Source organism: Sphaeramia orbicularis, chromosome 7 (assembly GCF_902148855.1).
Source record: "Sphaeramia orbicularis chromosome 7, fSphaOr1.1, whole genome shotgun sequence".
In the NCBI taxonomy this organism is placed as follows: domain Eukaryota; kingdom Metazoa; phylum Chordata; class Actinopteri; order Kurtiformes; family Apogonidae; genus Sphaeramia; species Sphaeramia orbicularis.
The window spans coordinates 47,945,665-47,969,337 of NC_043963.1; the positions used below are offsets into that span (position 1 = coordinate 47,945,665).

A 23,673-nucleotide genomic window follows, 5' to 3' on the forward strand; every position below is an offset into this window, starting at 1 on the left:
TGTGAAATTCAAAATGGCGACAGAAAGAAGAACGTCTGTTTTTAATGCTGTCTGTATGTAGCCCACTATCATTATAATGTCACCAAGGAAGCTGATATTCATTCAAGAGGCTTGGGTTTTATTAATATCGCTCTAGTGGATAAATGTCTCTGTGAATTTAAGTCGTTTAAGTTGTATGTGTGTACACTGTTGATCCACTGCAGGGGTGAAACAGTCAAGGATATTAAAGTCATTTTAGTTCAGGGGCCACATGTAAATGTAATCTCAAGTGGGTCTGACCAGAAATCGTAATGATCTATAAATGATGACAGCTCCAAAATTTTGTTTGTTTTAGTGTAAAAAAAAAAAAAAAAGTGAATAACCTGAATAAATATGAACCACTTGAAATGTCTTAAGAGAAGTGCAACTGTAGCAATACTCTGCCTGTTACTAAACGTTTTGTGTATTTGTAGATCACTAAATGTTTAGTGTAACCTCTTTGTAGATCCACTGTGGCCTGTCATTTGTGTGTAAATAATAAGATGAGGAATAATATTGTTGAAATCACATTTTCATTGTATGATTTAACTTTTTTTTAATGTTATTATTTTACTGGTCCGGCACAGTTGAGATCAAATGTGCTGAATGTGGAACCTGAACTAAAATGAGTTTGACACCCGTGATCTCTTGAGTTAAAGCTTGTTTGTTTGTGCACAGGTTTGGTTGTGACATGCAGTGAATGTGTGCGGCGTTTGTGTGCTCTTCAGAAGCATCACGGTCCTTGTGAGTATGTGCCCTTCGTCCCTCCTCCTTCTCCTCCTCCTCCTCTCTGTCGTGTCTCTGCTCTGTTCGGGTCCACTGTTGCTCTCAGCTGGTGTTGGAGTCACTCAGCCCCGGCGGCTCTGCGTTCGTTGTTTGGTACTTTTGGTGAACTTTATTTCCAGTGTGTGGTGCATTGCGCATCACCACTCGGGGAGGTTTTACAACTTGCTGCTGTAAAATGGACTGAAGGAACAACTTAAGCAAAGTGTGGATATTTTTTTGGGGAAAAGAAGACTATTTTGTGTAGGTATTAGTGACTCTTCTGGGAGGCTGTGTTACCATCATGGAAGAGGAAGACGGGCATCTGGAGAACGGGATCCACGCCACCAAGGACTCGGACCGACAGCAGAGACTCAGGCTTTGTGTCTTAAATGAAATTCTGAACACCGAGAGGGATTACGTCCGGACCTTGCTTTTCCTTCAGTCGGTAAGCGTTGACATCACATCTCACGTTGCTCCGGATGGCGCTCGCCAAACTCCAGCCATAAACGCATCCATTTAAACCTGCCTGTTTTACGCACATGTTTACATGACAAATAACAGCACCCCAGTAAGTCACAAGCTGCGTTTTTCGATTCGGCATCCATGCTTTAAGGCATCTGAGATATGTTACAGAATAAATTCAACTTGTATATAGAGTCTGCTGCAGCTTAAGGTTTGGACAGGACGAGAAACCACAAGAATGTATACTGGGTTCAGGATAGCGTTTTGTCAACTGTTAACAAGCGTTAACTTTGTTTCTCTGTGTGTTGCTGGCTTATTTAGACAGGAGGCAGAAGTTAGACGCAGCTCACGGTTTGCTACGCCTGTTATTGTTGTCAGCTTGGTGGTTTCTATTTGATAAAGGAAGCTGCTGATGATAAACGTTGCATGTCCCTTGCTCTCCTATTCCAAATAATGTAATCTATTACCGAAAGCACACAAAGGTAGACTTGCATTCATGGGTTTGTTTTCTTCCCCCCACATAGACATGAATACAGGGAGCATCATTCTCACCTTTCTATTGTGTGCTGAGGCTGCCTTAAAACAGTCAAAGGAGAGCACAGTTCACGCTGCTTTTGCAAGTCAATGGTTATTCATGAGCAGCCAACACTTCCACCACTCCTCCTTATTTCAGACAGATAAGAAATCATTTCACCACCTATCAGCAGAACACTTACTTATTCAGTCATTGGACATTCCCTTTTTTTTTTTTTTTTTTGCCTTTAATGAATGAATGCCCTGGTAAAGCCACATCTCCTCTCTCAGCCACCAGCACTGTGTGAGTTTAAATAGCTTCCACCTGCAGGAGACAATTCAGTTTGTCACTTCTACTTTTCATGTTTTGTTGTCCTCTTCCTTACCTTGTCATTTCTGGAGTATTTGCACAGTGCAGGTGTTTTTTGTGCTCTGCTCAGACAGTCATTGTCTGGCGTACTGCCAAATTGGGTGCATTTACTCTCAGGCCAACAATGTGACTTTATTATTATGTATTATTTCTGCATTCAGTATAGAAAATCCCTTTAAAGTTATCAACAATTAGGCCAAAAGGTCGGGATCAGCTATAAAACATCACCATTGAGCTACTTATCAGAGTGTTTCCATGTTTGTGAAGTTTAACTCCTCTGTGTGTGGTCTAATTTCAACATCTGTCAAACATGGCCATGGTTCTCTATTCCTCTTAGGTTGTCACGTGTTTGCAGCTTCCTCAAAATTCTTTAAATAATTCTGTTCATCCTGTAAGACTCTTTAAACCATTGAAATAAAAGCTTCTTTAGACATGTGCCTACATGACTGACCTTTGTGAAGAAGTAGGCACAATCTGAAGTTTATAGAACTGATTTAAAGCCTATACTGGTGTAGATTTGTCTTTTATCATTTGGTCTCTGTGGTACTACGTCTTTTCTTAGTTACACATGGGCCAGCCATTGCTTATCTTGTGTTACAGAATAGCCCAGGGAATAGAGGGACATGCTTTGACCTCCTCCCTATCCCCAAAACCCATTTCTGGCAAAATGATAAAGGCAGACTTCGAAAGATTGATCAGAAAAGTCTGGATTGTATTTCCTGTAGACATCTGAGAGCTGTCAGAGCCTGTGCCACCCACTATGCTCCTCCCTATCATTACATCCGTTGGCTTTGCTTGGTATAAGACTTCAGGTGTTGAAAAAGAGTAAAGTAATGGCAGTTGAGTGACATGAGAGACGAATCGTTTTATCACCTGTGTCTTTGCATAAGGTTGCCTTTTATAGCTCAGGCTGCAGGGAAAAGGAGTGTGAAGACAGTTGTTATCACTTGTAGTCCCCTTCACGTTTTGTGTAAAGAAGCTCCATTGTGTATAATTAAAAAAATATCAGAATCTCATGCATCAGGTTACAGTGGGAAATTGGTTGAATCTGGTGGAATACAGTAAAAATGTCAAATCTAAGGCCTTTTTGGCCACAAAGGTGTCCAAAGGGAGTAATTGGGAGTAAAGGGAGTAACACTACATAAAAAATACAAATGCATTCAAATCAGTTTTATTGCTAATCTTTGACATATCCAATACTCCAATTAACCACCATCCCCCTACTATTTATTATATGAAATATATTTTTTGTGTATTCTTGTAATAAATTATTAATAATTCAAATCATTGAACTAGCATTTAAATGGTTAAAATCCTGAAAATGATTGGGAATGTTTGGTAGTTTTGAGCAAGTTCGAGGAGATTTAAGGGGAAAAAAAAAAAAAGAAATAATAATAATATATGATGATTTAATAACAGTTTTTTTGTGCATGTACATTTTGTCCAGAGGATGTAAAATGCATCAACAGAAAATAAAAGACACGTTAGAATGAAAGACAATGGATTTCAAAAATTAAACGAAAAAGGAAAGAAGGGGGACAAAATCATGCCACAAGCTGCAACACAGCCAAAATTATCACCAAAATAAAAAATAAATAAATAAATATTGAGAAAATGTTCAAAAATGCCAGGGTGAATGTAAGGGTTAAAAGACGATTTGGTCAGGCATGAAAAATAAAAGGAAACATCTCACCTCTCTGCTAATGTCCATCCTCTACTAATCCCTCCATGCTCTCCATGCTTCCCATCCCTCAGTGGGAGTTGGGGTTTTGTCACCATGCTGTGATGATAAGGGCAGTCTAGCTGTGGGAGCTCAGAACATATGGTTTCAATAAAGATATGGAGTTGTTCAGTGTAGGGGGCTAGGTTTGTTGTCTATGAATACCAGGGGGATGCTGTTGTTCTAAGTATAGGCTAATCAATCTGTGGGACTTCAGCCACCTGAGTTATTTGACTGTGTAAGTGATGCATATGCAGTATCAATTCAAGATATTTGTACTTTCCATTTTCTGCAGCTTTTCCACTACATCTCAAAAGCATTACGTCTTTTGGTTGTCACAGGACAAAATGCTAAAATATATGATGATACAGGAGTTTCCCTACTGTTAGAACACAGAGGGACACCTAAGCCGAAGAAACAGAAAAGGCCTGTAACTCTGGAGAGAAAGTAACAAACCTGAGCACGTGTCACATTTCATTGTGGTTTTCTAAACAGTGTAATAAAATAGGTACAAAAAGCAGACAAAATGTATAACTTTTAGCCAAATAACAAACAAAAAGTAATTACAGCTCTTAAATCATCAATTAACCAAGTGCAAATGTTGTGATCTTATTGAATATGATGCATCACCTACCGACAGAGTGTAAGGGAGTGAAAGTGGGCGTTGTCTTAAACATCTGTAGCTGAAAAATACAACATACACATGAATCCTGCTGTAAAACAAATCCAAAAACATACAGCAGTAAAACACTTACTCTGACTTTGCATATTTTAAGTTTATTTTGCTGCTTACACAATACATTATATTAAACCTAATTTTAACATACTTAAGGTTTGGAATGCAGTTCTTATAGTAAAGAATTTTCATGGTGTGGTAGTGGTGCTTTTACCTAATTAGTGTATGTGAGCGCTTCTTCTACTACTGGTCATCTGATAGTCTTACTATACATGGCAATGTAATTAAAAATGTAAGAGAACTATTCTTTTGAGGTTAATACGGTTTCTGTCCTTTTGATGCTGTTGTCTTGTATGTCAAACAAAAGTGCAGACCAGATTTGACTCCACAGAGCTAAAGCCACAGTGTGACATTTACTGTGAGTTTTCTTGATTGTTGAAGCATTTTCTGCTGTCACTCTCCATTGTAACCACACAGAAGATATCTGGACATGTCATGTTATCTGCCTTATCTGTAGGCGCCTGATGGTTTTGCTTTCCTCACCCTCATTGTGTTTTTTCCCCCCAAACTTCAACAATAGAAATTGAACATCGGCTTTACTAAATGGCAGCTCGTCACTCTCCTTCACCTTATCGCCTGTTTCTTTTTTCCTACCTTCAACACCCCCCCGAGTCTTTAAAGCTTCTGTCTCAGCATCTACAGCTTCTGAATCACAATGATTGCGAATGATTCACAAAAAAGAGATGGTTATCCGGCTTTGGCATCTCGGCCATTCTGCATGTCACTCATCCCCTGGCAATTACCAGCGCCAACAAACTCATCCAATGTGCTAGAGAGAAGCATGAAGGGGATGGTGGGAGGAGAAGAGGTGAGAAGGGGGTTGGGGTTTTGAAAAGAGGGATTAGAGGATTCATTTTGCTCAGTGCTATCATCTCTGATTCTTTTGCCACTTTGAGCAGAGTGCTAGCAATTTTAACAAGATAATTTCTATTCAATTACAAGTTAATGGCACTCATTTCAAGCACCACAATTCCTTGTTTGACTTGAATTGAGTATTTCTTGGGGACACTGGTTAGAGAGAGATGTTCTCTAGGGCAGGGTTTGCTCTTTTTTTTAATCCAGGCAACTGGATTTTCCCTGGCATGATCCACCAAAATGAGGCTATCTATGACAGGAATACGGTTAGTGGTGTCATGCCCTGTAGACATCAGGGATTTTCCTTCAAAAGCCATAAAAATGGGGGTTTGCCATTTTGAGTGCTTGTTTTTTTTATGACCAATGCTGACCCACGTCTTAATGAATCCTGTCCAATAAAGACAACAGTGTAATTCCATGGTCAGCCAGCTTTTGACCTTCCTTTTGCATTCTGAGAAGAGAAAGAGCACAGAGGGACCAGGAAGGTCTAGTCAGTGCCACAGGATAATAGGAAACATCTGGAAGTCCTGCCCTCTCTGACCTTTGCTTTGGGCCACACACAATTCAACATGTTTGTGTGCTGGTGTGGATAAATGAGAGAAATGTGATGTGGATGTGGTTCTATGCATAGTATGTTGTCACGCCCCCTGGACTTGGCCATTGTTAACTTTTCTCCATATTCACCTGCAGTTTGCAGTTAACAAAGCCCACTGATCAAACAGGATGCCGTATGTTCACACACAAACACATAGTCCAAGCCATGCCCAGGAAGACAGACACAGGAAGCCACCCTCAAACTTCCTCTCCAAACTTGAGCTTGCTTGAGTCTTTTTCTTCTTCTTCTTTTTTTTTTTTTTTTTGCACCGCTTCATCTCTCCAACCGGGAAAGACCAGCATCAAGTTTCTCTGCACTGGGAGGGGGGGTAAAAATAGCTTCAGATTGTGACTCTCATTTTGGCCACAACGCTGGTGGTTTCAGCTCACTGCAACCTCAGCCCCGCTGAAGTCATACAAACACAGGCACACATTACATACTGGATATAGCACAAGTGAAGAAAAACAGTCTGTGGAGTCCTAACAGCAGGTAGAGCAGTTACTGGGTTTTCTTCTGATGATTTTTATTATCATTGGGCTTTAAACCCACTCTCACTGCTTTGTAAGACATGAGAGACTTGACACTGAGTCTCATCATGTTGCTCTTTACAACCACATAGGTGGTGAAAGTTCACCTATTCATGACTTAAGTAGAAGCACAGATACTAAAGCAAAAGTAGACATATTGATTCAACTTCTTCACTCAAGTAAAAGTGAAATGAAAAAGTCCAGGCTTTGACATGTTCCCAGTGTAAAAGTAAAGACTATCTCTTGAATAATATTTCTATCAGTTGCCCCTGTACAAGTAGTAATACTGAAATTAGGGCTGTGTAATCTTTTGAATTAATAAGATTAACCAAGGTTTTCCTGAAATTTGTGAAAAATGCCTAAATCTCACAAAATTGGTATTATCCTCTAGAGACCTTTATTGCTCAATAAACGTGATAATGCAACATGTTGTCTCCTTTTTATCAATTGTGAATTTGTTTCTCCAGTCATATAATGCATGTACGTTATCTTTTCAGTTCTTATAGCCAGAAAATAATCAATTAAAAGTCATCCAAAAGTCATCCATAAGATCTATAAAAGTTCTAAATTAAATTTTTTTTGGCCTCATCACCCAGCTTTAACTGAAGTGTCATCTTCAGCCACTGATCACAAAACATCTTTTCTCCACAGCTGAGAGTCTCGTCTTTCAGAGTCTTTTTTGTTTTGTTTTGTTTTGTGTTTTACATCATTTTCATGCAAGTGTCATGGTTGATATGAACTGATAGATAAACCAACAAATTGTGCTTTGTATTTTATTGTCCAATTCATTTTGGTTCAAATCTGTGTAAATACTTGGAAAGCACATTGTACTGTAGAAAAATTACTTAATAATTCCCCTCAAATGCATTAAAATGTGCCCTGCCTGTTTTGAAAATGTAAAGAGTATAAAGTATAGATATTTGTATTAAAGTGTAGGGAGTAAAAGTCTAAAGTTGTGAGAAAAATGCTGTAGTACAGTAACTTTAAGACTCTATTATAGTCCAGTAATGTATAACTAAACTTAGGTAGTACTTTGTTACATCCCACGTAGTAAGAGAATAATGAAGGAAGCTCCTCATGTTGGATTCAGTGAAGACAGATTGGTGTTTTAGTGACACATAAAAAAGAGGACCAAAGATTGTAGACTAAACTTGTACGTCTCCATCCTAGGGCTGCACAATTAATCTATTTTAAATCAAAATCGGACGAGGTTTAAAAAAGGGTAATCATCAAATTGAATTTCGTCTCTCTCATATCTCCAGCCTGTGCACCTCTGGGCTAACGCAGACTCCTCTTTTGGTCTCCACACACCAGTACAAAAATGGCGTTTGCTAAGGAGAGTGAGAAGTTTGTGACTAAAAATAGCAAGAGCAAGTCGGTTGTGTGGAATTCGTACAAAGTTTCCGATGAAGATCATACTATTCCTTGCTGCAAACTCAGCCTGAAGGTGGTATCAGTCAAAGGCAGCAGCACAACCAACTTATTTTAGCACCTCAAACATCACCACACACCAGAGTGGGAGCAGTGCGTTGCATTGCGGACTGCACACGAAAAATGACATGCTGGCTAAACAGCACCACCAGCCCAAATTGAAATCGAAATTGAAAATCAAGTTTTTAGAATAAAAAAATCTGGATTTTATTTTGCGCCAAAATCATGCAGCCCTACTCCATCCAATCATCCACAGTACTGGAGATGTTGTAGTTCATATTCTACAGACTCTTGTTTTTTTGGTTTTTTTTTTTTTTTTTTTTTTTTTTGAAAGTTTTAGAATTTCTCTACACCACACACTTTTCATTGATCATTGCTTCTGTGAGTGTACATTGTCATACATTTTTCTACTCCAAGACATTAAGCACTATCTTAACACAGAGTCAATGTGTAAGACTCTTAATGTTACTGATTGAAGGTGTTGCTGAGCATCTGTCAGTCACTTTCTAGAAAAGTGGTACCTTGCAGTGCAGTTCCTCAGCTGGACTAACCTGAAACTGTAGAGGTCGTTGCATAAAGGAGTAGCTATTAACAAGCCAGACTTTAACTTAATCTCTCTGCTTTTTTTCAGTCATGTGTGTTGATAAGCCATTTCTTTGAGGCATAAGACTGCAGCAGGAATTTTAAGAATTCAAGTTAACAAGTCTAAACCACTGTAACACCCGGAGGCACAATGTCAAAAAAACCCAAAAAAACTTCTACTAGAGGTGTTTGTGAATTCCTGTAACTGTGAGATAACGGGAGATATTAACACAGGAAAGGGATGCCTCAGAAATGATGTGGGAGATGTTTAAAAATCTTGAATGTTTAAAGAGTACTTTTAAAGTTTTGTTTTTTTTAATGTTGTTCTTTCTCATTGTGTATTTTGGAATCGGTGGTGTTTGAGACGGTTTCTAACGTTTTAGGATCATTAATCAGAAATCAATGGCATTGATTGGGCATTAATTACTGATTTCTTTCTTTCAGACTGTAGAGGATGTTTACATGCACTTCAGGGACATTTCTGACTATTACGACAGCAGCATCCATCAGAGATAAGCCACATAGCAACCACTATGTGTATGGGAAGAGCTCTGTGGAGTGCTTTTTAGCAGGCAGACATACAATACAACGACCTGGTGACCTGGCCTAAATTGTAACAGCATAAGCAACATGAGAGCTCTAATCTTGCTTTGGGATCATGGCTTGTACAAGTACTTCTTCAGGTTGGATACTGGTTGCACTTAAGTGTGCAGGTTTTGGAGCCATGATGGGTTCACGGATTGAAAGATGCTTGCTGAATGTTTTCTCAAAAACCTTGAACACTTAAAGTTAATATGATTAAATCAGAGAACTGCTGTTCACAAGAGCAAATGCAGAAAAAAAAAAAAAAAATCAGAGGAGTATAAACAAGCTTTTTCTGCTGTGCGTGAAATAACTCATGGTGTACTTTGGATGCTGTTTCTGGACATTAGCTACTTTCAATCTTCAGATATAGACACCCTGAGGTATTACTGGTGACCTCCCCTGAGCACTTCCTATTTGGTTTCACACTAAGCCAGTGAGCTAAACATGTTTGTTGACCTTGTCAAGTACAACCAGATGTGTGGTGTAGATCAGGGGTCAGAGGTACTTTGAGAAAGGTATCGTCTTCAAATCTTGGTAAATATGACAATAATAGCAAAGTTGTCAATTTAAACATATAATTTTTAAGATTAAGATTCCCATTATGAAAACGGCAGACAGCATTTTAACAAAAAGCAACTTATAAAACATATTAACACTTATAAATTAACATAATTTTTGATGTGAGGCATCACTCAGTCAAAACAATAGTAAAAGTTGTCAGTTAGCATGCACAGCAGATCCACTGTTACCATTATTAGCATTTATAGACTGCATACCCTTGTAACATTGATCACACTAAAAGGTAACTCAATAAAATAAGTTATTTCTATACGCTATTTGAGTCTAGCGAAATGACCACAAGTAAGTTTCAGTGTAAATGTTAAGGTAGTCAACATCATTGACAGGTGACCACATGAAGCGGACTGTTGCAATGAATAAATCACATCTTCCTCTTATTTTGACCTCACTGGAAACACTTGATATAATTTAGCACAAGTCAACTGAATATTTATTACTGGCCTGATTGTTGATTTTAAGGCTGAAATGATACATACTGTTGGCATTAATGTTAAAACATTTATATAACATAGGCTAATAAGTTATCGTGCTTATTACTGCAAATTTTGGAAAGCAGCCACTCAATGAAATAGTGTACACTATTACTACATCCATAAGTCACCACTCTAAAGGAACATTGCAAGCTTCAAACTTCTTATCCTTCCCCAGTGGTGCAAAGCAATGTGCAAAACATTGTTAACCTTATTTTCACTCACGTCTGTTCATGAATGCAGTGTCTTGCAGAGAGCGGGTGGTGTTTGTGGTGATAATGGTCATTTGGCAGAAGTTTCAGCCAGCATTGCACTTAGTGTTGCGCTTACGTTTCCTTGCAGAGACTGCTTGTCTGTAGACATGATTGACAAAGGGTTTAGAATATGCCTCTGAGCACTGCTACATCTCTCATATTGTGGACTGAAAGCAGACTGGATTCTCCTGTGCCTCACTAGACCTCTTGAGTTACAAAGTGGGATATTGAGTTTGAATAAGCAAAGATGATGCTACTTTATTTTTTTTAGTCTTAGACTAAAGATATTACAAATTACAAACTTGAATTAACAACTGCAGTCCCCCATTCCACACACCTTTTAGACCTTGGAATATGAATGTCTTGACACTGCCTGGAAATGTGTGCCCATTAAAAACTATTATAACCTGTCTTTGATTACTTGTTTTTTTTTTGTTTTGTTTTTTTCCCCAAGCATGGTCATTTGGAACAACACTAAACAATTTTGCCATCTGATGCCCAGCTTTGTTAGAACTTTGTCTTCTCAAACCTAACCTGACTCTCAGGAATTTGAGATACACACATAACACACAAGTCAACACACTGCTGTAAACTCTCAGTGGTTCATGTTTTGTGGTGCAGAAGATGTCTCAGTCAGTGATGTTATTACAAGGGTTTGGTGTGTTACTTTCAAACAGATTGATTAAAATGATTTTATTTCTCACTCCTTCCACGTTTAGCCACAGCTGTAGTTCAGCTGTTTATGCTATTTAACTCCCTGTTTACTCTGCTCAATATGTCACTAAAAGAGTTTTAAAGTATTTGTGACAGTTGCTGACACATTTTTGGGCCTGGATGCTAAAGGGGTTTTCATTTTGGCATTTGTTCAATGTGATGACACGTTTGCCAACTAATGTGGCATATTAAAGGCTTGAGTCATACATGTATGAGCTATTACTGGGATGACTTTGTTCGCACATGCTGACAGGAAACATTTTTCGGAAATGGCACAACGATTTGGCAGGGCAGACAACCCCCCAGTCTTTGAGGACTTGGCTTCCAGCTACAATTTTTGTCAGTGATTGTGTTTTTTGTTTGATCATGGATTTTACCAGTACTGTTTTACTGTGATCTCTATTAACAAACACTAGGAATCAATTTCACAATGCATGTTTATCTCTCTGTTGTACTTTTGTTTGCATTAACATGAAGTCAAAATGATGCTTCCAGAATCACTATGAGAAAGATGGAAGCACAGGTAGTAGTCAGATTGGAAGCTGCCAAAAAGAGAAGGTTTAAAGGAGTGTAGATCACTTGCATTAGAATATTTGGACAGAAATAGAGACTTTTTGAGAAGGCTCTGCTGTCCTGTCCAGTCATTAAATGCTCCAACCAATGGGTGTTTTCTATAATCTTCTGCCTGGTAAAACTTAATGACCATTATTGTGCTGTGAGGAATTGTTTGCTTCTTTGCCACTATTATCTTTGTCTGCACCCTTGGCACTGTTTATGTCTGTCCTGCTGAATGCCAGGTGTGGCAGAGTGAACTCTGCACCAATGTTATGTCTGCAAAATAAAATACATGATTTTGTTCTAAACCACAGTTACCTAGCAATATCCTGCACATATAACACTAATGTTCAATACTGGCTTTAGAAATGACAAGTCTTACATTTTAATTTAATTGGAACAGATTTGAGGGTGTTTTGACAACAGATTATAAAATTCTCAAATTACTGCAAATTAAAAAAAAAAAAGTCTCACCCTTTGTTTCAAAATATGGAAAGGTCAGGAGATCTTCAACTGGATTATCTTCATGATCAGCTGCTACATGTGTTTTTTTACCTGGTGTTGGAAGCCCCACAGGTCTATGATGGCTCACTCAACACCACACTTACCATACTCTTTATCCAGTCTCTGATTGTGACGTCTGTCTGCACCCAAAAACACACATCCAAATGTCCAGATGGTCTATGCAATCTGGTCCATGATGTTATCTCCAGATCCCCACATGTCAGCCCTCAACAGGAAGACCCTTAGAAAAAAGACGTGCAGACAAACTTGTGCCTGAGTATCAGTGTTGGTAAAGAGATGAATTAGGAGGCTTAGATGAAATATTCCATGTGCAGCAGAGGCATGGACATAAAAAAAAACTGAGGTCAAAATTTTTAACAGCTTGAATGATGTACAGTTCAGTATAGAAGACTTATATTATCTTTTAGTGGACTGAAAGTTTTGTCCGTTTCTCTTCTCATACTGTTGTAGGTTTCTGTGAGTGCTGGATGCTTCCCTGTATTTTCTTTCATAGACCTGTGTTACAAGTGACAGGTCTAAGAGAGTTTCTATAACTGTGACAGAATTTACCTAACAAGCAGGAAGAGTAGACATTGTAAAAAAGGCTACATGTGAGGCATCCTATGTTGGTATGTTACATGTGAGATCTGATGTTTTATGGGCTGAAAAGGCATGTGAAGTCAGATCCAGCCCCAGACAATTGCACAAGTGTCACTTAAATGTTCACATGTTAACATAGTGCATCATTTATGCATAAATACAGCAGAGCTGATACACTGATGCTGTGGGGAATAGAGTGGTATGGTGACAGGGACACAACCTCCCATCACGGTGAATTTCATATGATAATAACAGTGTATTTCACTATACTGTAATTGTTCTGTAAATCCATAACCATAGTGCACTGTAGGGCTGGGTGATACATCCAAAAACTTTATTTGACTCATGACTTTAATTTTCTTTTCTGTTTAAACATAATTCAGAGATAGTTTTCTTTATCAACACTGTACTTGGTGTATGTATATTAGCAACATCCGAAGAGAGGCAGCACTGCATATTGAATATCGCCACCGCAGTGTCGTAGGTAGGAAACAATAATAAGAGTACCTGTGATGTGTACTCCATCTAACAAACAGATCAACGTGATGGGTTCTTGTAATTTCTAGTCTCTAGATTGTTTTTCAGCATCAGATGTTTTTTAACATCACTTGCGATTTTTAAAGAGCGGTTGTTTTGTTGATGCCATGCCTTTTGCCATGTGAGTATTTCCTCATATGTGCGCATAAAAATGATGGCTTTACCTGTCACATTCACGACAACTCATGACTTTGTCTCAGTGGTCCAAATATTATTTACAAAGCAGTACAGTATATCATTATACTGGCCAGGTCTGTTGAGGAAGCTTGTGGACATGCTGTCTGTCCACTATGACGAAGACAGTGTCTCATCTGCATGTAGGGTTTCATTTGAGCCCATGTGAGCCACTCAAAGAGCTCTAAAGTTTAAAGGACTCCAAAGCGGAAGTGAGTGAGAGAAGGAGGAAAAAAAATGGACAAGACTCAAAGAAGACTTTGTGTTTTGGTGATTGGCTTTGCCAAAAAGGGTTTCTCTTGGAAGACAGAGGGGAGGGACTGGTTTGAGGGTAAAAGGGGGAGCTAAGGGAGTTTTTGATGGTAGAGAGATGTGAATTACAGCTTCAGAGAGAAAGAAGTCTGGTAAGGTTTGCTGGGGTCCCTCATTGTGGCGACGCCACAGGCCATTCTCTTGCTGTGCGGCACTCGGGTCACAAAGAGGGGATTTCTTCATTTATTTATTCAATTTCATGCCATGTCGACCCCAAAACAGCCTCAATTCCCTCTCTAAAACTGCCCGGTCCTTCTTTGTGGCTGGCTGCTTCTATCCTCTCCATAGAAAGAGAGACCCTTAATGGTTGCATTGTTTTTCACTTGTTGTTGTCTTTTGGATGAGAAGCAGTAGAGAGTTTGGGGGCTGCTGACCTGAGAACTTGTTTAGAAAAAGTCCTGGATTTGCGGATCTGTGGATTCTGTTTAAGGGTTGTTTCAGTAGGTGTGGGAACCGAAGCAAATTGAAAAGGGTTCTCAGGGCCCTGTGGAAAAAAACCCTCACAAGGGTTAGAACTGGTCTTGATATACGGGGTCTCTTGTGAGATATCCCAGCTTGTTATGAATTAAGCTCAGCCTTGTCGCTGAATGGTGATGTAGCTGTAGTAACCAGAAAAATAGTATATCTGAGATTAATCATATAAAGATATTATGTAAATTTGAATTTGGGCTTGTAGCCAGCAGGAAATAGGTAATCTGTCCACTCTTATGACACATTGGTGACATATGTGGCAATAGTTTCCTTTGTTTCAAATCCTTAAAAGTAAGCTCATCCAAAACGACAATAAAACACGACTTTAGAGATGTTAAATGAAAGGGTTTTGTGATAAGCTTATGATATGAATAAATTCCAACACACACACTTTTATACTGAGTACTAGCCTTGAACTAACATGTGAAAGATGCCAAGTTTATTTTGGAACAAAACATATGATGTGCAAACTAAATAAATGAATAAAAGCACCTGTTAATATTGTAGTTTTAATCCACTCTAATATAAACACCACTGCCAGAGCCTCCAAAATGTCAGACAATTCGCCATGAGATCACGTTTCATAAACCTCAATATTTACTTAAATCCCTTTTTAATATGGCTAACCTTTATGGAATTTAAGAACGTAACCATACATTGAGCTCCTCAGCTCATTCCTCTGTGACTCTTGTGATGCCATCCATCGCCAAGGCAACAGCAGCACCAACCAGCGCTGTCCTTATACACCTGACTGTCAAACTGGCTCATGTTGCGTCATGGCAGAAAGTCAGACATACTATTAGGACTTTTCCATACTTCTACCTAAATGCTTTTCCTTTTGCTTATTACTGATGATTCTCCTACAAAGGGGTGTTAGGGCCAAATTCAGGATAAAAAAACACATCTGATATTTCAATAGCAGTAGTCCAACACCTGCCGTTTGTATTTGGCAATGTTTTGCTAGCTGAGCCAACAGACTTACTGTTTCATTATGTTATTTGATGCCATCTGATTTCTAAATGTCTCCGTCATACAGATAAATGTTGTCCCTTTTGTCAGTTAACTTTGTGATGTTTTTCACTCCATTGCTGTGAGGCCCTAACATGTCATCGTACTTTCCTGTATTAAGAAATAAGTAACATTATGCTAACTCTGTCATTAACATTACAGAGGGGTCTTAGTAAGTTTGTGAGCCCTATGGTAGCAGATTAAAATGTAATGGACTTTAATTTACTGAAAGTGAAGCTTGATGTAGTTGTCTTCGCTGCAGGTAGAAGTCTGTGTGTAGAGACAGACAAGGCAGACGTGAGGGCAGCAGGCCTCTTACTCACCGTCCAGTGGAGCGGACAGTAAATCCACAGCAGCATATGGTCCATCTGTATGTTCACACCTCACTGTCTGGCCCTTCTTCGCTCTGATAAACCTCAGTAGTTAGCAACCACCCCACCAACCCCCATCTTAGCCCTTTGGCAAGTGGTCATGTGAGATGATGCCAGGTGCCTCACATGAGGAGAGGCCAGTTATTGATGTCTGAGAGGGCAGGTGACCATGGATCTGAACTGGGACTAAACAGGTGTTTTCCAACCTGCCATGGACCACAAGGATTTAATATTTAAAGGAAACATTTTCTGATACATTTTTCCTCTGCTGTCCATACTAGCGGTGCAACTAATGACCATTTCAACTGTCAGCTAATCACTGACTACTGTAATGTTCTAGTCAACAAGATTATGAACTGCAAAAAAAACAAAACAAAACAAAAAAAACACACACAGTGGCTCTTATTTGTGTTATTGCAGCAATAAAATACATTGTCTTTCCTTTAAGAAGAACAGTTGATGCACAACAATTAGAATACACAACAAAGTTTGTTATTCAGTATTCAACAAACATTGCAAGCAACAATATAGTTTTAAATATAGTAATTAAATAAATTTAGCAAACAAATATAGTAATAAAAATACTTTTTGCCCCTTTTTTTCCACCCCAAAGTGAATTTTGTGCATAGTACAGGGCCTAACAAAGTTTGTTAGACAAACAACTAAATACTCAAGAGTTGCAAACAAAAATATTAAAAATTTTCCTTAAACATAAGTTCATGACATCACTAACGATCTATTGAAGACTAAATTATTTGTCGATTAATTTTGCCGTCAACTATGTATCAACTAGTTTATTAATCATTAATCGCAGCCCTAGTCCATACTGAAAAATATCCTGATATTGTCATTTTTTTAAATTTTGTATTTCATCATTTACATCATACTCATCATATCTTGTTACAGTGTTTGCCTGTAGACTTAAATGTGATTGGTTTGCTAGCTAGCAAGAAGCTGTGTGGTTTTTACTTTGACAGTACTCAAGTTAGTTGTCCATCAAACATGTCATATACTTCCTTGTCACAAAGCACACTTCCTGTCCAGAAACAACATCTGCTGCCTTTGTGTTGAGAGGCGGTGCTTCTTTTTGCAGACTGTTTGATTTCTTAACCCAAAGCTGCTGAGTTAAACCTCTGCCTATCTGCTTTAAAAAAAATCTTGTCAATGACTTTGCTGCTGAAAACTGGTGGCTTTTGTTTAGTAAGTTTGCTGTGTTTTCACTTCCTGTTTGCATGCCACACACACAAACTAAGACAAACATAAGCACTTCTTCTTTACAGTTTTTTTTTTACTTTTCTTCACTTGTTTCTTGCACATAAACTCGTGCAATAAAGTTGACATTGACTCAGCTTGGTGGGATCCCCCGCACCCGGTTTGACCTGGTCACGCGTCCATTCAGCATGTGGCTCATTTGACAGCTTTTGTGTAGACTTGTGTAAGAGTTTATTTCACACTTGGTCCACTTGAGACAGACCATCAATCACTTGGTTGGAGGACTACTGTGGCTTTGTTGTTGCTTTCTTGGCACATAAATCATTCATAACTATGGACAGATTTTACAAAACCAATCCATGACAAATCTGCATGTCATCCACGTCACTTCTGTAAATGTTGTAACTTTCAACAAACCAGAGTTTTGTACTTCTTGTACTCTTCTTCTTTCATGTTTGGTGTAGATATTTTCAGGTGGGCCTTAGAGAGTTCTTTAACTGAGTAAGCGCACTGCAATTTTCAGTAAATTGATTGAAGTCTTAAGCAAAATGGTCTCAGGTCCAGAGGAAAACTCCTGTCAGCTGTTTGTAGAAATAGTTTAGATGAGAAGAGATGAAAGGGTGTGGTGTTGTTAAAATGCTCCACAGAGCTTACAGACTTACTGTACTCCTCATGCAGTTTGTGGATTGTGTTGAACCCCCCCCTCCATACAGACGTTGAACTGCTTACAATAATATGGTCACTGAGACATTTTTAGCTGTACTTCTAAACATTATAATTCTTCAAATACATTTGCTGCTCTATTCAACCTTGTATATCATGCATCAAAGCGGTGGCTCTGTGAGTCTGCACACCAAGAATTTTTAATAACAGGTGACATTTTGCTAATACCTGGTTCTTATTGCTGTCTGGATTTAATATTGTATTGCATGTTGTATTACATTTCAAGCAGTAATTGTAAGAAAGGAGCATCACTGAGAAAGTAAGGGTTAAAAACTGGTATCTCAATGAAAGAGAGTGTTCTGCTCAGCCGTGACACATTTAGAAGGTGTGATAGATTAATCCAGAAAAATAAAATGTTTCCTAGCTATAGAAAGCAATAAATAGGCCCAGTCATAGTCTCTGTTAAGATATGGAGTAATTATGAATATATGATGAACTTATTTTCAGTTTATTATAAGCCATATTTAAGTACAAGACAAACTGTTTCAAAGCACTGATGTACTTGTGTAGTACCTGTTCACATACTGATCACTGTTGTATTTATTTTCTATAGTACTAAATTGATTTAATGTTAATGGGAGAAAGAAGGCCCTGTGATGAACTGGTGACATGTCCAGGAGGTACCCTGCCTTCGTCCATAAGTAGCTGGGATAGGCTCCAGCGACCCCCACAACCCTAATGAGGATAAAGCAGGTTCAGATAATGAATGAAAGAATGAATAAATGAATGAGAGAATGGGAGAAAAATGACTTTTATCAGTTTCTGTGATCGCTGGTTAGTCATTCACAAACTTTATCTCTGCATGATTTACTCTGCAGCACATGGAGCCATTCTTCGTACTAGGAACCTTTATAAATATATTCTGATACTATGTCACACTGCAAAAAATGAATTTCAAGGCATGTTTCTGTAAAATGTATCTTTATTTAAGTAAAGTCTCATCTAATCATCTAATCTAATCTTAAACAATTAAAACCAAAAACAATGGCTGGCAGGATATCCTAACTGAGGAACATGCTTATTTTCCTTACTTAAAGAGAGAAAACTCAACTTTTATTCTAGTTTTAACAAATTTAGCAATGCAAAATGTGCAAAAATTTTCTTCTGTTAATACACGTAAATGTCATTCTGTACCTTCATCTTACTAAACATTACAGTTTATTTTTGCACCTTACAGTTCAAGGTATGACAGTTCACTATTGAAGCTTTGAAAAAGTGTTTTCTTACATTTTCTTTGGCTGGTAAATCCTCATATTTTCATGATTGTTCCTTCCTGGCTCTGCTGTTCAGGTACGTCGGTGGTGCATGATTGTTGTACTTGGCAGCTACTTTGTGGTCTATCACTGAGGCCTATGGTTTTGTTACTGGTCTCCTGTGGGATTGCATCATGAGCAGCTTTCCCCCCACAGCCCATCATCCCTGAAACTAGAGGCCATCATGTGCCATATCTGCAGCAGCTGAGCCCCACACACTCTCATTACTATAAGTCCAGTGCTATGAAAAAATGTCCCTTCTGAGATACTATTATTAATACATTCATTGATGTCATGGCTATTTTTAGGTATCAGTGAATAATTATGCAGAATTAAAAGTGGAGTGCCTCGGGCAACCTATGCAGGGAAGGCTACAGTGGATCTGTGTTTTATCAAGATGTCTTGTTTCAAGGTTTCCTTAAGGCAGTGGGCTTTCATAACATAACCACCCTGGCTCATCTCTTGCATATTATCAGCCGCATGGGGTCAAGAGCCTGACCCACAGCCATCAGAGTATGAATGCTGAATCAGACTCAGCTCATTCACTAAGATGCTTATCAGACACTCCCATTCATTTGTCATCCACTTAACGTGATCTTTGGCTCAGTGATGACGAAGTGCTGATGTCAGAAAATAGGCAGGAAGGTCACCGGGGACAGAGATATGGAAATAAACAAAGGACCATGGTCTGTATGCAACTGCTTCTGCACGTTGATTATCAAGTAATGAGTTCAACAACTGTATCAGCTATGGATAGACTTAGTGTGTTATCACCACCACTGGATTTTATTACAGTAACAACAGGTGTGCCTATTTATTGTGGAAAAGGGCACTCTTGTAGTATTTACATCATATCTTAATGCATGTGTAGAGAGGCACTGAAGAAGTGTTCAAGGGCTCACCTTAATGTTGTCATCACAATATTGAACAACGCTTTTGCATATCACTGATTTTCCTCATATCATGTGGAGGTGGAACCCTTTCACCCTGCGTGGTTGATGAAAATTAATGTGCCACTAAAATTTCCATTTCTGGTTAACAATGTCCTAAAAGCTCAAGTTTTTTTCCAACACTATTGGATTTGTTCAACCGTTCCTTCAACCATAGACTTGAAAGAGTTTTTGTTACAGTATTTGCATGTAAAACTAGTCACTGTCCGAGTCTTTGATAATGTTTAAAGGAAGTGTGTCCTCATAACCACAAATGTGGGCTTTTCTTTTGGCTCTTCTCTATCCCTGCCTTGAAATCTGTTGGCATGTTTTTTAGTGTATGACACACAGAGCTGACTCTTAACTGGGTCTATTTGTGAAACCTCAAATGAAATATACATTGTATGCATTTGTAAAGAATCCTACCAAAAACCTAAATATCATCATATCTTAATTGGAAAATGCTCCATTTGGAAAAAGGCCCCATTTGAAACATCCCTACAGACTATGCTGTTTACATGACTCTTATCAAGTTTGAATATTGTCACATTCAGAATAAAAGTGGAATATTGATGTGTCTTGTTCTTCATAGCTCTGAGATATTATTGTTTCCAAGCAAGTGATCCATGGCTTTTAATATGCAATCACATCTGCTTCTTATCTGTTATCATAAACATAGACGCACATTGCTTTTCTTGTATTTTTGCATTTTATTGAAATGTTCTCTGTGCCAAATCACGATCAATTCAGGACATGTTAACAGCAGTCACATGGAATTACATGTAGTGAGTTGTACTGAAGAACTGGCAGCTTGTCGTCCTGCCAAGTTACAGACTTTGACTCTACAGGAAGTCAAAACAAATCACATTCCAGTCTTTGTAAGCTCTACTGAATCTGATGGTCTGTTATCTTGGCAAGAAGACGGATACATCGTCTGGTTGTCGTTCCAGTAAAGCATTCAAGTAGCTACAGTAAATAATATGAACACCAGTCCAGATTACAATTTCCCATTAGCAACAGGTAGATTTGTAAACTGCTGTCTATCATATGACAAAAACCATCCAATTATACATTAACCTTGTACAATTTCAGCTATGTTTGCCTAAAACACCTAGAAAAGACTTGCAAAATTAAATCCAGAGGTTTTTCTGAAACCTGTATAGTATAGACATGGCCTTGGGCTCTTTTGAAAGAGTCTGAACAACAATCACCATCTCTGTAACTGGTATTACTGAGTAACAGAACGTTGAACAACACTGAAAAAGAAGAATGTTACTCTCACCTAATTATTATTATTTTTTATTTAAAATGTCTGTAGTGTAGATAAGGACTTTGAAAGAATATAGAAAAGTTCTCTGAAGTCTTACCTAGCTCCACTTGAAATTTAATAACAATTGTACAAAAAAATCAATGTTTTACACAAATTTATCTTAGCATAATTCTAGACGTTTTCAAAATGACAAACTTGTGGTAACCAAGGTCACTTGGGGAAAAAGAGCTGCTATTCTTGAACACCTCAACATACAGTCATAATCTTTGCCTCTAATGAAAGGTGAGACTCAGAGCTATTCTTTCACATGCATAAATTCTATCTCTGTATTCATGATAAAAAAAAAGTTACTGAAGTGTAAACACATTTCTTCTCTTTAAACTAAGCAGTATGCATTTAAAAAGGGATCAAAAGAAGCTAAATGGTCCAAAATTAAACCAGGCCATTTCCACTTTTTTTTTGGCTCTTTTCACACTTAAACTTTACTGCCCGGTGTACAAAGATCCTGAGTTTGAGTAAACTCAGACATGCTTGGTGTGCATGCCTAGTTGCTGTCTGTTCTGTTTACTCTAAGGCAAGCCAGTGTTACTCTCCTGATGGTGGCCAAAAAAGCTTCCAATTTTCACTTTAAATAAACCTGTGTGCTTTGTGACGGAACAATGAAGGCAGCCAATACAACCCTGGGTGAGAATGGTCATGTTGGGGCGAGACCTGCTATGAAAGGACCTCTTTGTAGTCCCTTCCCACCGTCCTCCCTGCTGATGCCTCCATCACCACATCTGCGTGGCACATTTTGTTTAAAGAGTGAATCCTGTCTGGGACGTTGAAATGGACCATCTCTGAGGTGTGGATACTTTTGTTTGTATCCCGTAGTTATCATTGCTCTCTTCATGCTGCTCCCCTGCATTTGAAAGTGACAGGGTTGGTGGGGATGGAGGTAGTGGGGGCCTTATATCCTGCCGTCTTGTCTTCCACGGAGCAATCTCTCACATGAGTGACTCCTTCAATGTGGACACGGTACAAGTTGCCATATGGGAGATTTAATTAGCGTAAGCCTCAGGCACAATCAGCTCCCCTCCAAAACCAGTCAAGAACACAACAGATACTGCTTCCCTTTAATACTAGTCTTAATTAGCGAGGTCGCAGCTCATTGCTAAGGACCTTTGCTTTCTATTTTGGTGTAACCTACGTAAAAGCAAGCAAAGAGGGAAAAGAACTGGAGCCAATCCTCCCAAAGTGTTCAGCCTCTTAGGAAATGATATGATTGCTGCCTGACTGCCTTGTTGGCAACGCTCTATCTTTAGCACAAATGTGTGATTACAAGTGTCACTCTTTCATTATGGGCAAGCAAGTTTAAGTAATACATGGAAAAGGATTATGTTATGTGTGACATTATAGAGCATGTGAAGCTTTCCCTCCAATGAAATGAAAAAAACAATGTATTTTAAATGAGCAGAAATAACATATGAGATCAGTTTTGCCTGAAACATTTTGAGCATGGTTTGAAAGGTTGAAACATTGTAATAGGGCAACATATGTATAATTAGAGGAAATGGTGTTCACTATTTGTGTTTGCAGGTAGTGTAAACACAGTGTAATAGTATATATAAAGCAGCTTAGAGATTAGAACAACAGGACAAACCTCTGCTACAATATCTTAGGGTTGGGTGATTTGTCCAAACGATGCTGTCATATTTTTTGAGGCACTATCATGATAGAATTCTTCATCATTTTTGTAATAAAATAATAATTAATACATAATGATTACTACTCAACAAAACAACAATCAAAATTCAGGCAGTCCTCTATAAAAGTGATGCCAAATCAGCATTGCAGATCTACAGTCTCATTTTCAAACGCACATTCTCTACCACTTCAAACAGTAAAGTTGTCTATGTATAAAATAAAATGCGAGTGCTTAGTCTCTCCTGCATTTGCTACCTCAGTTGTACTTTGTCATGTTCTCATGTCTCACCTGCTGACAACTATTTTTGGTCCCTCCACAAAGCTGCAATCGCAATAATCATGATAATAATAATCATAACAATAACAACCATAGCAGTCCTCAATGCACAAAAACGTTGAGTCATGTGTCACCAAACTCACTTTGTCTTTCTGGGTGTTAACATACATGCGGACATTTATAAGTTTTTTTGGTCGTTTTAAAATTTTTAACTGAAAAGAACACAAGGCTTGCAATTACTATGGACATTTATTAGTGTTCTGTGCAGTTTTCTGGTAAGAACACATTTAAATACCCTCACAACTATCTTTGCAATTTTCACAAAATCCCTTAAGAACACCTGTTTATTTTAGAAAAGCTGCCGTGAAATTGGGCATGTTAGTCTGTGACAGCCCTCCTGATGCTGCCATAGTCGATTTGCCATAGTTAATTTTCCAATCTTTCATGTGAATTTGGGAATAAGAGTAGGACAACACAAAATGACACAATCTCTATGTCTCAATGAAATGTGAACCTCTGTAAGATCAATCACCACATTTTCTCCACCTCTACTACCTGTTGTCAGAATGATTCGATTAGGTTAGGTTAGGTTAGGTTAGACAGAACTTTATTAAT

General features: G+C 38.4%; 1 protein-coding gene across 3 annotated transcripts in view; it reads left to right on the forward strand.

Moving 5' to 3' along the window:
• The first annotated feature begins 822 nt into the window (after nt 1-822).
• Nucleotides 823-23,673, forward strand: part of prex1 (phosphatidylinositol-3,4,5-trisphosphate-dependent Rac exchange factor 1) — a 119,661-nt gene continuing 96,810 nt past the window's right edge. For 2 of the 3 annotated variants that reach the window (XM_030139131.1, XM_030139132.1), the window contains exon 1: nt 824-1,228. In XM_030139131.1, the coding sequence (XP_029994991.1) occupies nt 1,085-1,228 (144 nt within the window). In that variant the 5' untranslated portion in view covers nt 824-1,084. Of the gene's footprint in view, nt 1,229-23,673 lie in introns of all 3 variants that reach the window. The other variant, XM_030139134.1, reaches the window with a different exon arrangement.